Source organism: Mesitornis unicolor, unplaced genomic scaffold (assembly GCF_000695765.1).
Source record: "Mesitornis unicolor isolate BGI_N332 unplaced genomic scaffold, ASM69576v1 scaffold8743, whole genome shotgun sequence".
Classification (NCBI taxonomy): Eukaryota; Metazoa; Chordata; class Aves; order Mesitornithiformes; family Mesitornithidae; genus Mesitornis; species Mesitornis unicolor.
This window is the reverse complement of record NW_010172557.1, coordinates 50,620-62,675: the sequence shown is the minus strand read 5'-3', so window position 1 is coordinate 62,675 and position 12,056 is coordinate 50,620. Positions and strand designations below refer to the sequence as shown.

Below are 12,056 nucleotides of genomic sequence, written 5' to 3'. Positions count from 1 at the left end.
AGCAGGACCCCTGAGGCTCTTGAATACTCCCTGCCTTCAGGTTCCACTAACAAAACACAAAGTCTTGTTAACAAAAGGCAGAATTTCCACTTAGATTTGGACTCCCAGAACATTTCAGCACACTATCAAAATTCCACACTGCTACCTTGGTCCCAGCCATGCCAGAGGTGGTGCCAGGCTCTTGAGGCAGCATGTCCCCGTCCCTGCCCTACAGAGCCACCCCAGGAGGCTCCCAGCCCACCCATGGCTCTGGGGAGGCACCAACCCTAAGACCTGGGTCCCCTCCCCATCTGGAGGGGAAACCTCAGCACCTGACTGAGCTCAGGACAGGAACAGGACAGGACAGGACAAGGTAAGGACAGGAGCGCTTCATTTTTCTTCAGGCAAAGTCTATAGGCAACACAGAGTATGTGACTGGTATTTAGCATTAACATCTGTCTCTCTCTAGAAAGTCTGTCTCCTTTCCAAATCATGAAACAAAGCAGATATCCCTTTGCAGGAAGAAGGGGAATGCTTCACGTGCTGCAGCCTTTGGCTATCCCAATTATTTCCACATACAGTAATTATACACACTGCACTAGATGTAGTGGAGGGGAACTGGACTGCACCCATGGTGAGAACAGACCTGGGAATTAGCTCTCTCCCCTTATTGTGCAGGGTATCTTGAAATACAAACAGGTGCCTTCTCTGTGTCTGTGCCTGAGGGATTTATGCAGAAAGATTCACATGCGGAAATTGTTCTTTACAGTTTAAGTGGCCAAAACACACGGGACAAGTCACCCCCTCAAGTTTTGGGACTTTACCGAGTCTGAACACCATTAATTGTAGCAACAAGTGTGCACATCTGCCTACCTGTGGATTGGCGTGTGTCACGAAATTCATGCCTGGAGCTGTGGACAGAGTGACAGGGTGTGAGCCGATGGAGGACGCGATGACTCTGTACGGTGAGCCCAGCGCATTCACCGGAGACCCGATTGCATTCATGGGGGACGGCAGTGCCCGGGAGGTGTTCGCAGGGGCCTCCAGGTAGTTGTGGTGCCCGTCCACCGAATTTCCTGTGGGAAGGCTTGATGACGGGCTCACAGATGTGGAGCTGGCATGAACCGGGGAATCTACGGGGAGAAGCAGGAAGATTAAATACGCTACGAACAAGGCTGGCTGTACAGTGATCAGCTGCCCAGCCTTGGTCGTGTCAGCTTAGATGCCTAGGTTCAAAGCCAACCAGCAAACATGGCTTATTCTACAAATGGAAAGAGCTAAACATTGGTTATGGTACGCAAAATAGAGTTATATACATACAAAACATATTATGAAGATAATATTTAATAATCAAATCTTCCTTCATTGCTTCGGTGCCTCAGCTGACTTACTTGGAGAAGGCACTGCTGCCTGCCTGCTTCAGGTTGGTTTTCTCTGAACTATTCCCTGAGGCCCCATTTCTTTTGTCCAAGCTGGCTCCAGGCACAGCGCACTTCTGAAACCCTGAAATCCCCACCAACCAGGCTGGAAACCCTAAATACTTCCCATGTCTTATAAGTACCTTTGCCCCCTGTGATGGGTATCATGCTCAGCAGGCTCCTCTTCCTCTTCCTACTCACTTAACCTCTCCACCATGCTATTTCACGTGTTCCTCCAACTCCCACAACTTGATGCCAGTGTCTTCAGGAGGAGTTGGAGCAACACAGGATAGAAGATGTCCATGACATGCTAGCAACACAGATGACAGCACAAGGCAGCCACAAAATATTTTGTCCATTACCATTCCTCACTTTGTATGAGACAGAGCAAAGGAAACCCTCTTTCCTTGCAGATGTGGCTGGGCAGACAGCTTCACAGATGCAAGGTAAGAGGGTTTCCTCCTTCCCCACTGAAGAGCTCCAGTGCACATTGCCAAACTGAGCCTCAGAGCAGCCCCATGAGATCAATCTTCCTCTGAACCCTGCTGAGGAAGAGACGCCATAGAAAAGCAATATAACTTTGATCGTTGCCACTTCAGGGCAGCCTCTGGGACTGAACACCTCACCCAAGGCCTAAATGCTGTCTTCTATAAGACCAGTCTCAAATATTGAGTAGGTGTCTGGCCACCAAATGCCCACTAGTCCCAACAGGTTACATGTCTAGCTGCGTTTTAAGAATTTATATGACCTTTTCTCCCTCCCCTAGAATTTACCAACCCCAGTGAGCATTAGCTGTGGTTACATTTCAATGAACCATTGTTTCTCTGTTGATTTTTCAACACAGGAGATCATTCCCTGGAGTAGCAAGGCAAAGATGTTGTGTGGGAAGGTCACACAGTTAGTTTTCCATGGCTGGCACAGAGGATGCTTGCTCCCATTGCATTTGCAAGTAAGGCAGTGCTTTGGTGTTTTGTCTGTTTGTTTTTTTCCTCCTTTTAACATTATTGCAAAGTTATTTACGTGACAGTGTTTGTTATTTTACCTGAAGTAACAATCAAATCTGATTCAAAGGGAAGATGCACAATAAAGACAGGAAAAGGTCAGCTCGTTGAATAACATTAAAGACATTTGTCAGAGTCAAGGAGGACTCGATCCGCTGTTATCAACCCACTTCAGACTTAATGCTGCAGAGGGAGGGGAAGAAAAGGTCTTTGTCAATTCTTGCTTTGGCTTTTTGGATCAATTTTCCCAGTGGGAAAGCAATGTGCAGCAAGAGGAAGCCAGCTCAGTGACAACAGCAGAAGCCTTGGAGGCAGCAAGGCGGTCTGGAGACAGAGCCAGGGCGCAGGGCTCCTTCCTGCTGCTGGAGTCACCCCACATCCCCCTGCCACCATCAGCAACGCAGAACATGCAGCCTGTTCTCTGGTAGTAGAAAGCAAAATCCCTACCTTGTAATGGCTTCCAAGTGCAAAAGCCTTTCACCCCAGAGACAGCTGCCAGGAGAGCCTTTAGTAGTGGCCAGAAGATGTGCTCAGCCCCCACCTTACCTAAACACTCAGCTCAGAGACACCTCCGTTGTTTCCTGGGAGTTACGAGGAGCATCTTGACTTGTGCCATTATCAGCTTTAGAGAAAAGCAAATGCATTTTTCATTACCTGTGAGTAGCCTGGTACCACAGCATGCAGTCTTCCCCAGCATCTGTAGCACAGACTTAGAAAGAAATTGGTTTTATGCCTCTTTAAACAACTAGATAAACAACATTGCCTTTGAGAATTCTTCAGCTTGGAAAATAAGCCACTGAAAGGGAGATTGTGCAGAAATCTATCACATCAGGACAGCTAAAAAGAAGAATGATTCTTCATCCTTTTCCATTAACGCAGAAAAGGACATATCTTGAATGTATTGTGCATAAGATTTAAACTAATAAGAAAAGACTCCTAGGAAAGGTATTTTTCTGTTTGCATTTACACCAGACCTTACAGAAACACTGTCAACACTAAGTTTCTTCATTAAGAAGGCTCCAAGTTGCATAAGGACCCAGAGCAAGACTTTCACCCAAGTCATTGCCATGCCAAAGAGGTGACTGTTCAAGGGCTATGGCCAGGGGAATCTCCTAGCCCCCACAATAGGATCAAAGGTTGAAGCCAGGAAATCTGGGGGGCTTGTGCCTACCTCTCGTACCCCAGCAATGAGTCACCAAAGCGGAAGTATGAATGCATGAAGGAGCGTTTGCTGGTAGAGATGGACACATAAATAAGAAAAATCTGTAGGAGGGCATATGGTTGTAAACCTGAGCTCTGCCAGGGCCTGATGGCACAAACTAGAATAAACAAACTTGTTCCCAAGGGGCCTGGCCGTACTGTCCTGCCAGGGCTGGGACAAACACATTGGTTAAAAAAATAATTAAAAAAAAAATCTATTTTATCTTTCCTTTTACCAATGTACAACATTATCCATCTGTTATAAACTGTAATGCAAACCCCATTTAGAAAAGCAGAAACAAAAATAATCAAAGAAAAGCACTCCTGCAAGGTGGTCCAAACTTTGACTTCCAGTCAAAAGGATAAGGAAGGATAGGATAAGTTTGCCAAGTCAGTCCTTGAGGGAGCAGAAATGCACCCTCCCATGCCTGGGGAAATGCTCCTCTCAGCTTCTCATTCTCAGGATGCAATGCTCCAACAGGGATATAAGATGTGACTGCTACCAGGTTATCAGCTTGTGCAGGGAACCCTTGGCACGGCTGGCAGAAGGTGTGCAGGAAGGGCAGCCATGGCACTGGGGTTACCTATTTATTCACTGAGCTGAGTACCCTCAAAGTTGTTTCAGTCCAAAGGACCCAGGCTGGCTCGGACAGTGTAAACAGCAGTGATTGCAAATCTGATTCATTTGGGTTGAAAACAGTCACGCATCTCCCAACAGAAACCAACCAGAAAGGCCTTGAGCTCACAGCGATGGCATGGCTTTCCTTGAGGTATTTTCTCCCATCATCTGGAGGATGAACAGAAATATCAGCATGGCAGCAGAGCAGGACCAGCAAGGAGCTTCTCTACGGTGGGGAAGCAGCTCTGGGACAAAGTGGGAGACACTGGACAGTCCTGCGTGCCAGCCACAGCCGGCCACCTCCGCCTCTCCAGCAGCATTTGGCACAGGTGACATTTACACAGGCCAAAGCAGGCCCGGAGTCTGTCCGTCAGGTAATGCAAGATGACAAGCGGTGCCGGGGATTCAGCCAGCTGCAGCAGGGCCCTACAGAGTGGAGGGCAGCCCTGAGTCAGGAGGAGAGGGCTCTGCGGCTGGCACAGCCCCTGCCCGCCAGCACCAAATGTGGCTCCCAGCCTGGACAGGTCCCCCACGTCTGCTGGGGGACATTGGCTAAGACCCTGCAAGGAGCATCAGGGCTTGCTACTGCTTTAAACCACCTGCTCCAGATTCAAGACCAGCTTATTTCTGATCCGTAAATGTTTACGTCTTTCTCCTATCTCACCCCCTCCAGATTAATGCTTGGACAGGTCATTTCCTGAAGAGAGGTACAGGGAAACCTGATATTGTATTTATGCTTCTCCTGGAGGAGCCAGGGAAGAGGACAGGAGGGACCCGCCTTGTTTGGATTTTCTGATGTCTCCACTGCAAACATGCGACTGCCAGAGAACCCAGTGCCTCAATCAACCCTTCATGAGCTCTCTTGTACGGACACGCACACACATTAGCCTTCTCTTTGTAGAAAGCAAAGTTTAAAAAGGAATAAACTTGCTTCTGAGTGCTTTGCTGTTTCAAATCGCCTCTGCAAATGCATCACATCTCTTGCTGCAGAGAGCAGCCGCGGGTTGGAAGTGTGTACACAGATGCAATGTCCGTCCTGTTGCTTTGGCATTCAGAATAAGGATCACATCTAATGTCAGCATAGACAACTCTGCTGACATTTGAAAAAAATAATGAGGGAAGACCCTAAGAACCACTCTGTTCCCTGCATTTTAAAAACTGTGACCTTGAGGACATAAGCAACAGTGTTACTTTCACCCATCAGTCACTGAAGACAAGCAAGGACACAAAGTTTTGATACTTCACTTCCATCTGTTTCATCTCCATCTTCCTAAAATTCTTCTCCGAGGTGGAAAACTTGCATGAACAGCCTCAACAAGCTGGGAACAGATGAATACTGTCTACATCAGAGCACATGCATAGTTGTCTGACACATGCACCTGCAGAGCACAGAGCTCCAGATCCACCACACCCATGCTAAACAGCCAGGTCTGGGCTAACACAGCTGAAGTGGCCCAGCACCAACGCTAGCTCCATAAAGCCAGCCTGGGTACCTCTGTGCTATGAGCACTTCACAGGTAAAGCTGGACTAGACATGGAAACTGTCCTGATTTGAGCTAAATAGAACTAATTTTCTATTTAGTGATTTTACTTTTCAGCCCAGTCTCTTCTAAGTAGCTGTACTTGCTGAAACTAGCAGCATGTTTATCCAGACAGTGTGTACTTCTACAAGTGATCATCACAAGGCCACTGTCTCACCATGGGTGCCATATCTGCACCTACAGGGAGGCGCAGACCCAAAACTGATCAACTAGGTATTCCATCCCACATACGTCACACTTGGTATAAAGCTGAGGGATCACGAGGGTCTCCATCCTTCCGTCTCAATCCTTCTTCCCTCCTGCTCTTTTTCTCCTGCAATAGCTGAAGTCAGAACAGAACCTTGCAAGTTCGTCTGCCTCTGATCTTGATTTGTGTGTTCCTGCATCCTGCTCCCACTGCTGCTGGGTCCAGTCTGGGACTTTTCCAGTGCCCTGCTCTGCAGGCACTGGTGACAGCCTCTGGTGACATAATCATCATCGAAGGGAGTGAGGGGAGGATTTTGTTCTGGTCTTACATATATTTGTACATATCTGTATATATTCCATTATTTTCCTATTTACATTATTATCCTGTAGTATTAGTATTATTGTTTCATTAAATCTGTTAGTGTTCTTTTCCAACCAGTAAGTCTCTCCCTTATTCTATTTTCCCTTCTGGGGAGGGGAGAGGGGTTAACAGAGAGCGTCTGTCCAGGATGTAGTGGCCAGCCCAGCCCTAAACCATGACAGAAATGCATACAACCTGCAAGAGCACACAAGCAACCATAAATGTCTCAGCAAAGGCATTGGGAAGAAGTGTCCAGCCTGTGACCAATAAAGCTGTCTTGATTTTTCACCCAAATAATGGCTGGAAATGCCAGTCTCAGCAATTACATTTGAGCAGAAAGTGGAATGAGAACACACAGAGACCAGAAGCATCCAAGCCCTACATACACCATCTATCTAACCAGCATGGATTTTAAGTTTGCTTTGGTTAATGCCCCTTCAGCTCCAACACATAGCAAAGCCTTGAGAGGAAAGGTATCAGTGTTCAACACTGGCATCTGTCTTCGGTTAAGGTCTAAAGCAATCTCACCTCCTGAGATCTGCAGATCCCTGGCAAGTCTAGAGACTATGATACTTTCAACCTTCAGTTTTGTTTTTATTGTCAGAGAGAGTCAAAAGATGGAACTCTTGAAATAAATAAAAACATGCTTTTGCTTCTGAGGCTTCAGATACACACAGAAAGGGTTCAGTTCTTTGGCATGAGCAATTAAAGGTGCAGGTTGTCCTGTCTGACACATGACTAGCAGAACTTTGCAGATACTTCATCCTCCACTTATCAGAGAGCATCGATAAGTGGGAAAAGACATGCAGAGAAGTGCTGAATTCAGCAGAGGAGAACGGGCATGCATGGGAGGTACAGCTTGGTCGGCAGCTCGTCCTTGGGGACAACCTTCAAGGGAAAATACCTATGAGAAACACTCCTGAAATTGGATGCTGTTATGTAGCAGGGAACCCATGTTAACTGGAATCAAAGTTTTGCTGCTATGAGTGCAGAAGTCGTTTTTATTTAATACATGGAAGCTAAACTGAAAAACTGTTCTCTTTATGGTGATATTTTTAACTGTCCAAACAGATTTTCATGGGCAGTACAGACTGCCATGCTAATATCCTACAGAAAGGTTATTGTTTTCACCTTGCTTTTAAGGTCCAGTAACCTTCGTGCTTCCATCTTTCCGCTCAACTCTGAGTCAATAAATAATGCAGCCTACCCCTGACAGCTAACATCACGGAGGAGCAAAAAATTTTTGGAGGTATACTGGCACATACGTGAGCAGGGGAGCTTTGGTGACAGGGATCTGCACAGGGCAGGAGACCAACAGGCAGGAAAAGTTCCCCTCAGCTCTGCGGGTGGTAGGAAGAGATGCTCCCTCTCCTCTCAGGTAATGCTCCTGTGCTGCCCTTGCAAACAGGGGCCACCTAAAACCTAGTTCACAAGAAGCCATAGGCTGGAAGCACACAAGACTTTCACCCACCCCGCTGCAGGCTCAGCATCAGATGCTCCCTTGAGGTCTTGGTGTGATTTGACTGAAATTGGACAGTGGGTCAACAGCTTAACATAACATGTCCAAGGACATTTGGACAAGACACACCTGCAGTGTAACCACATATTCTCTTCTCTAAGAAGCCAGGCTAAGGAGGGAGGAAGGAAGGAAGGAAGGAAGGAAAGAGCAAAATCCACAGAAGCTACACAGGTTTTGTCATGACTTTAGCAGGAACCATGCATTACAGATTAACTGCATGACTATGGTGATCTTGCCAACCAAAAGACTCCTTTAGCAACTGCTGTCAGGTAATTAAAATAAGGACTGCAAGCTGAATTTACTCACCCTAACAAGATATCACATCCCCCTGGTGACCACAGCAATGCACGAGAGTTGGATAAAGTTTCTTATCTCCAAAGAAATAAAAGTTGTTGAAATTGAGGCCTGGAGGGTTTTTCATGATTGTCTGATCGTATTTCTTACCTGACCAGCAGAGTCCCCAGCACAGAATCCAACAGGAAAAAAAAAATACAATAACAAAAACATGCACAAATTCTCACAGTGGTCCTTAAACTCCCGGAGGGGTTACAGGTTCCCATCAGAAAGGATCCCACTGGCTGCATGGTCTGCAGTTGCCCCAGGCAATTGAAGGTAAGTATCCCTTGCTGTAAAAAAAATTGTTTTAAAAAATAAAAAAATTTTAAAAATCTGCATTTACCTAGCTGCAGAAGTTGCCTGCTCACTGGATTTTGCTCACACCTTTGCTGGGTCAAAAAGCCCTCTGCCATCTTCACACAAGCACTTACAGGTATAGACATGGCAAGCTGTGACATCCACAGCAAAAGCATCCTACAGGCCACAAAACCTTGGCCAATCACAGGCAAAAAGGTGTCAAACAGCTGGGCAGCAACCCCACTCCTGACACAGCCTGGGTTTTCCTCTGCAACTCTCCCTATCCCCCAAATGACCTGGCCTAACCCCACTTTGCTTGGGAGAGCTGACAAGATTGCAGCCGGAGGTGGTGTGGCCACAGGCCAAGTTACATGAGTACTAATAAAAGAGACTTTGTGGAGGAGCCAAGTTAGTTCTTGTCCCCAACCAACTGTGCCAGAGAGTGCTCAGAGACAGAAGACAGCCAGCACAGCATCCTTCCTTGCCCTGGGAGCTGGGCTCTGGATGAAATGCATCCTTCTAGAGAATAAAAAACACATTTTGAAGCCCTTTCCTTGCTCCTGCAGTCCAGGCTGGAAGGCAAATCCATCTGCCTTAGAAATAATTTCCTGGTTTAGATGCTTAAGGGTAACTCACCTGAACACGTTCTCTGCTGCTCCACAAACTCATCTGTAACACTGCAGAGTTTGACTGTCCTTTTTTCGTCACAAACAACATGCTTATTACCAGCTCATGTATGTATATTCTCAAACTTGGTGGTGCCATTAAAAATCACAGTTACACACACTAACAAAAATGTGTACCTTATTTCTAACCTGGATGCAGATAAAGTTAAAGCATATCTAACAGTTACTTGGGTGCAAAAAAGAAGCAAGCACTTACTTGCTTTCTCTTGCTGTTATGCTTAAAATGAAGCCCAGAGTTTCAAAGCTAAAGGGAATCTGAATACAGCAAGGTCTAGACATGCTGAACAGCAGCTGCCACATCACCTTAACTCTGCTCTCCAGCCACATGGGCAAGAGCAGTGAATGCAACAAAGCTGACAGCCTGGTGTGGACACTGCCCTACTCCACTGTTCTGATGTACCCCTTCACGGTACCAGTGCAGGCAGGATGAGGAACATTTTCATAGCTGTTTCAAAGGAATTGGAGCAGCAAAGACCATAAACATATGAAGGGTCCGCTGGAGATGCAGGCTGCCCATGTGAGCTTTGTGGTGAGGAACCCAAAGCAGTGGGAAGCAGCCATGCACACCCCCATTAATGGCCTGCGTGATCCATCCTGTTTCAACCCCCTCAAAGCTTGAGCGTCCTCTCACACAGCCCATAGGCCCTAAAGTTGTCTGGCTGGAGCAGTAACTGCCTTCTCAAACAGGCAGAAATCCCTCTTCACAGACTCAGCAACTCAGGGAGACGCAGCCCCCACACCACCCACAGGCCCCCGGCCCCCCAAGCTGCGTCCAGGCTGTGGAGGTCCTCCAGCTTTGAGAGAAGCATGGACGTGAGTGGTGACCTGCAGGCTGATCATGTCCAGGTAGCATAGGACAGGCCAGAGCAACTGTTTCAAAGTAGACCAAACAAAACATGGCCAATGCTTTTGCATCTCTGTCAGCAGTTCACCTGCAGAAAATTGTTTTTCTGAAACCGAGTTAGAAGCAGGTTAAAACACCAGTTAAATATACTTTTAAATGAAAGTTAAAATCCCATTATATTGAACTATCAGTGTGCTAGAGAATAGTCCCTTTGCCTTTATTGGTGGAGCAGAAATACCTCTGCTCCTACTACCAATTTCCTCCCCTAGAAATCCCCCAAAGGCTCTGCTGAATGCTGCGACCCCTGTCCCTACAGGGATCCATGCCTGGTTGCTGTGGAGATCAGTCTGAATGTCACTTCTCTTTCACCTCCTTGTAAATTTGTAATACTCAACAAATTAAACACAAATAACACTTCCATTGTTTCACTTTTATTGCAGCAATAAGAGGGAATTTGGCTTGTCTTTGCTTGTTCCTCAACAACATCAGTGAGTAATAGATTCTTCCAACAAGAAGTCTCTTTTCTGCAGAAACCACCTAAAAAGGTATTTTAGAAAGTCGAGCGCTTGTGAAACTTGGGGATGGCTTGATGCAATACCAACGACTTTTCTGGAATTGGAGAACTACCAGAGGTGAGCATCTGGTGCAAGAAGGAGGAAAAAAAATATACACATAACAGGAACATCCCATGTGCAATCCAATGCCTGCACAAACCTCTTCTCTAGCAGAGACGTAACAGATTGATGTATACAGCCTGGGGGCCTCCAGAGTGAGTCCTGGAGGCATTTACCCATCCTGAAGGGCTGGGAACAACTTGAGATGTTTTCCAGAGGTACTAAGACTCTGCATGTCCACAAGTGACAATACACGTTTGACTTCCCTGGAGCAGCATCAGGATTTTGCCAGCAGCCAACATATGGGTGCTTTCAGCCCATTCCAGCCAAGTGCTCCAACCTGCCCATTCCCTGCCTCAAGTGGGGAATGCCCTAAAGCTCCTCAACCCATTCTCCTGACACATCTCCCATGTTAGGACAAGGGGAATAACTTCAGATGAAAATAATCAGCAAGTCCTGGTAATTGCAAAGCCAATTTCCTAAGGGCAGTTCTGGTTTCTGCAACTAGGGCTCACTCACGGCTGGCATGCAGCTCACAGCCACACAGACACAGCTCTTTGCAGATCACAGCCTCCTTTGGACAATCTGACACAGCTTCACATAGTTATCCCGGTATCTATGGCACAAGGACAGGAGACAGCCACTGGCAAGGAAAGAGCCCTCTTTAGATTTTCTTAGGGTCTGTTTTACATTTTAAAAGTAATTTTTTCTTCCAATAACTTAATAAAATGCAATTGGAAAAATACTTACTTGATTTGATCCTATTCTTTCAATGAATAGCTTCAGTTCACACACAGACACATACACACATCTCTCAAGTGCCACACACTAAACTTCAGAGCAGTCATGGGTTGACTCAATTTCAGGCAGCCTGGTTTGGCGCTGCTGAAGTTCATGGCACAGATAATCACAGGACAGCTTCAATCATAAGCGCAAGGCACCATAGGTTACAGCCACATACGAGCTAGGTTAAACATGGGTTTATATTCCCTTTACCGCCCACCCCACATACTCCTACTGTGGGATCAGTTCCTCCACCTAACCCAGAAGGCACAGATTGCAAACACCAGTAAAATACTTACTGCCAAAGCCCGCAGGAAACTTAATGAAGTGAGGATAATTCCCATACATGTTTAATCTTCAGTTCATCTCTTGCCTTTTTAAACACAACTGCCTCCTCTAACTTCAAAGCTGCCCGGAGCGTGTCGCAGCCCACCGAGGTCGGGACATGGCTCTGCAGGAGCAGGGGCTGTCGGAGGGTGCCGGGGCAGCTGCCTCCTCCCGTGGCCTCATCCTCTCCTCACGCCGGCAGCAGCTGCTCTCCGGGATGAGACATGCTCTTGTTCTGTGCCGCTCAGGGCTGGCTCCCGCACTCAGCTGTCTCCGCTCCCGGCGAATTCACAGCGGACCGTCCGGGTAGCATAATCGCCCGGATAACATGCCGATCAATGCATG

The 12,056-nt window shown here is 46.9% G+C and overlaps 1 protein-coding gene across 2 annotated transcripts in view; it reads right to left on the bottom strand.

Annotated features, from left to right (window-relative positions):
* Positions 1-11,784, bottom strand: part of RXRG (retinoid X receptor, gamma) — a 22,341-nt gene extending 10,557 nt beyond the window's left edge. Inside the window, exons 1-3 of one of the 2 annotated variants that reach the window (XM_010180421.1) lie at positions 5,733-5,753; positions 3,996-4,042; positions 853-997 (exon numbers count right to left, since the gene is read on the bottom strand). In XM_010180421.1, coding sequence (XP_010178723.1) covers positions 853-997; positions 3,996-4,042; positions 5,733-5,753 — 213 coding nt within the window. Of the gene's footprint in view, positions 1-852; positions 1,113-3,995; positions 4,043-5,732; positions 5,754-11,683 lie in introns of those variants that run through there. The other variant, XM_010180419.1, reaches the window with a different exon arrangement.
* Between the last annotated feature and the right edge of the window lie 272 nt (positions 11,785-12,056).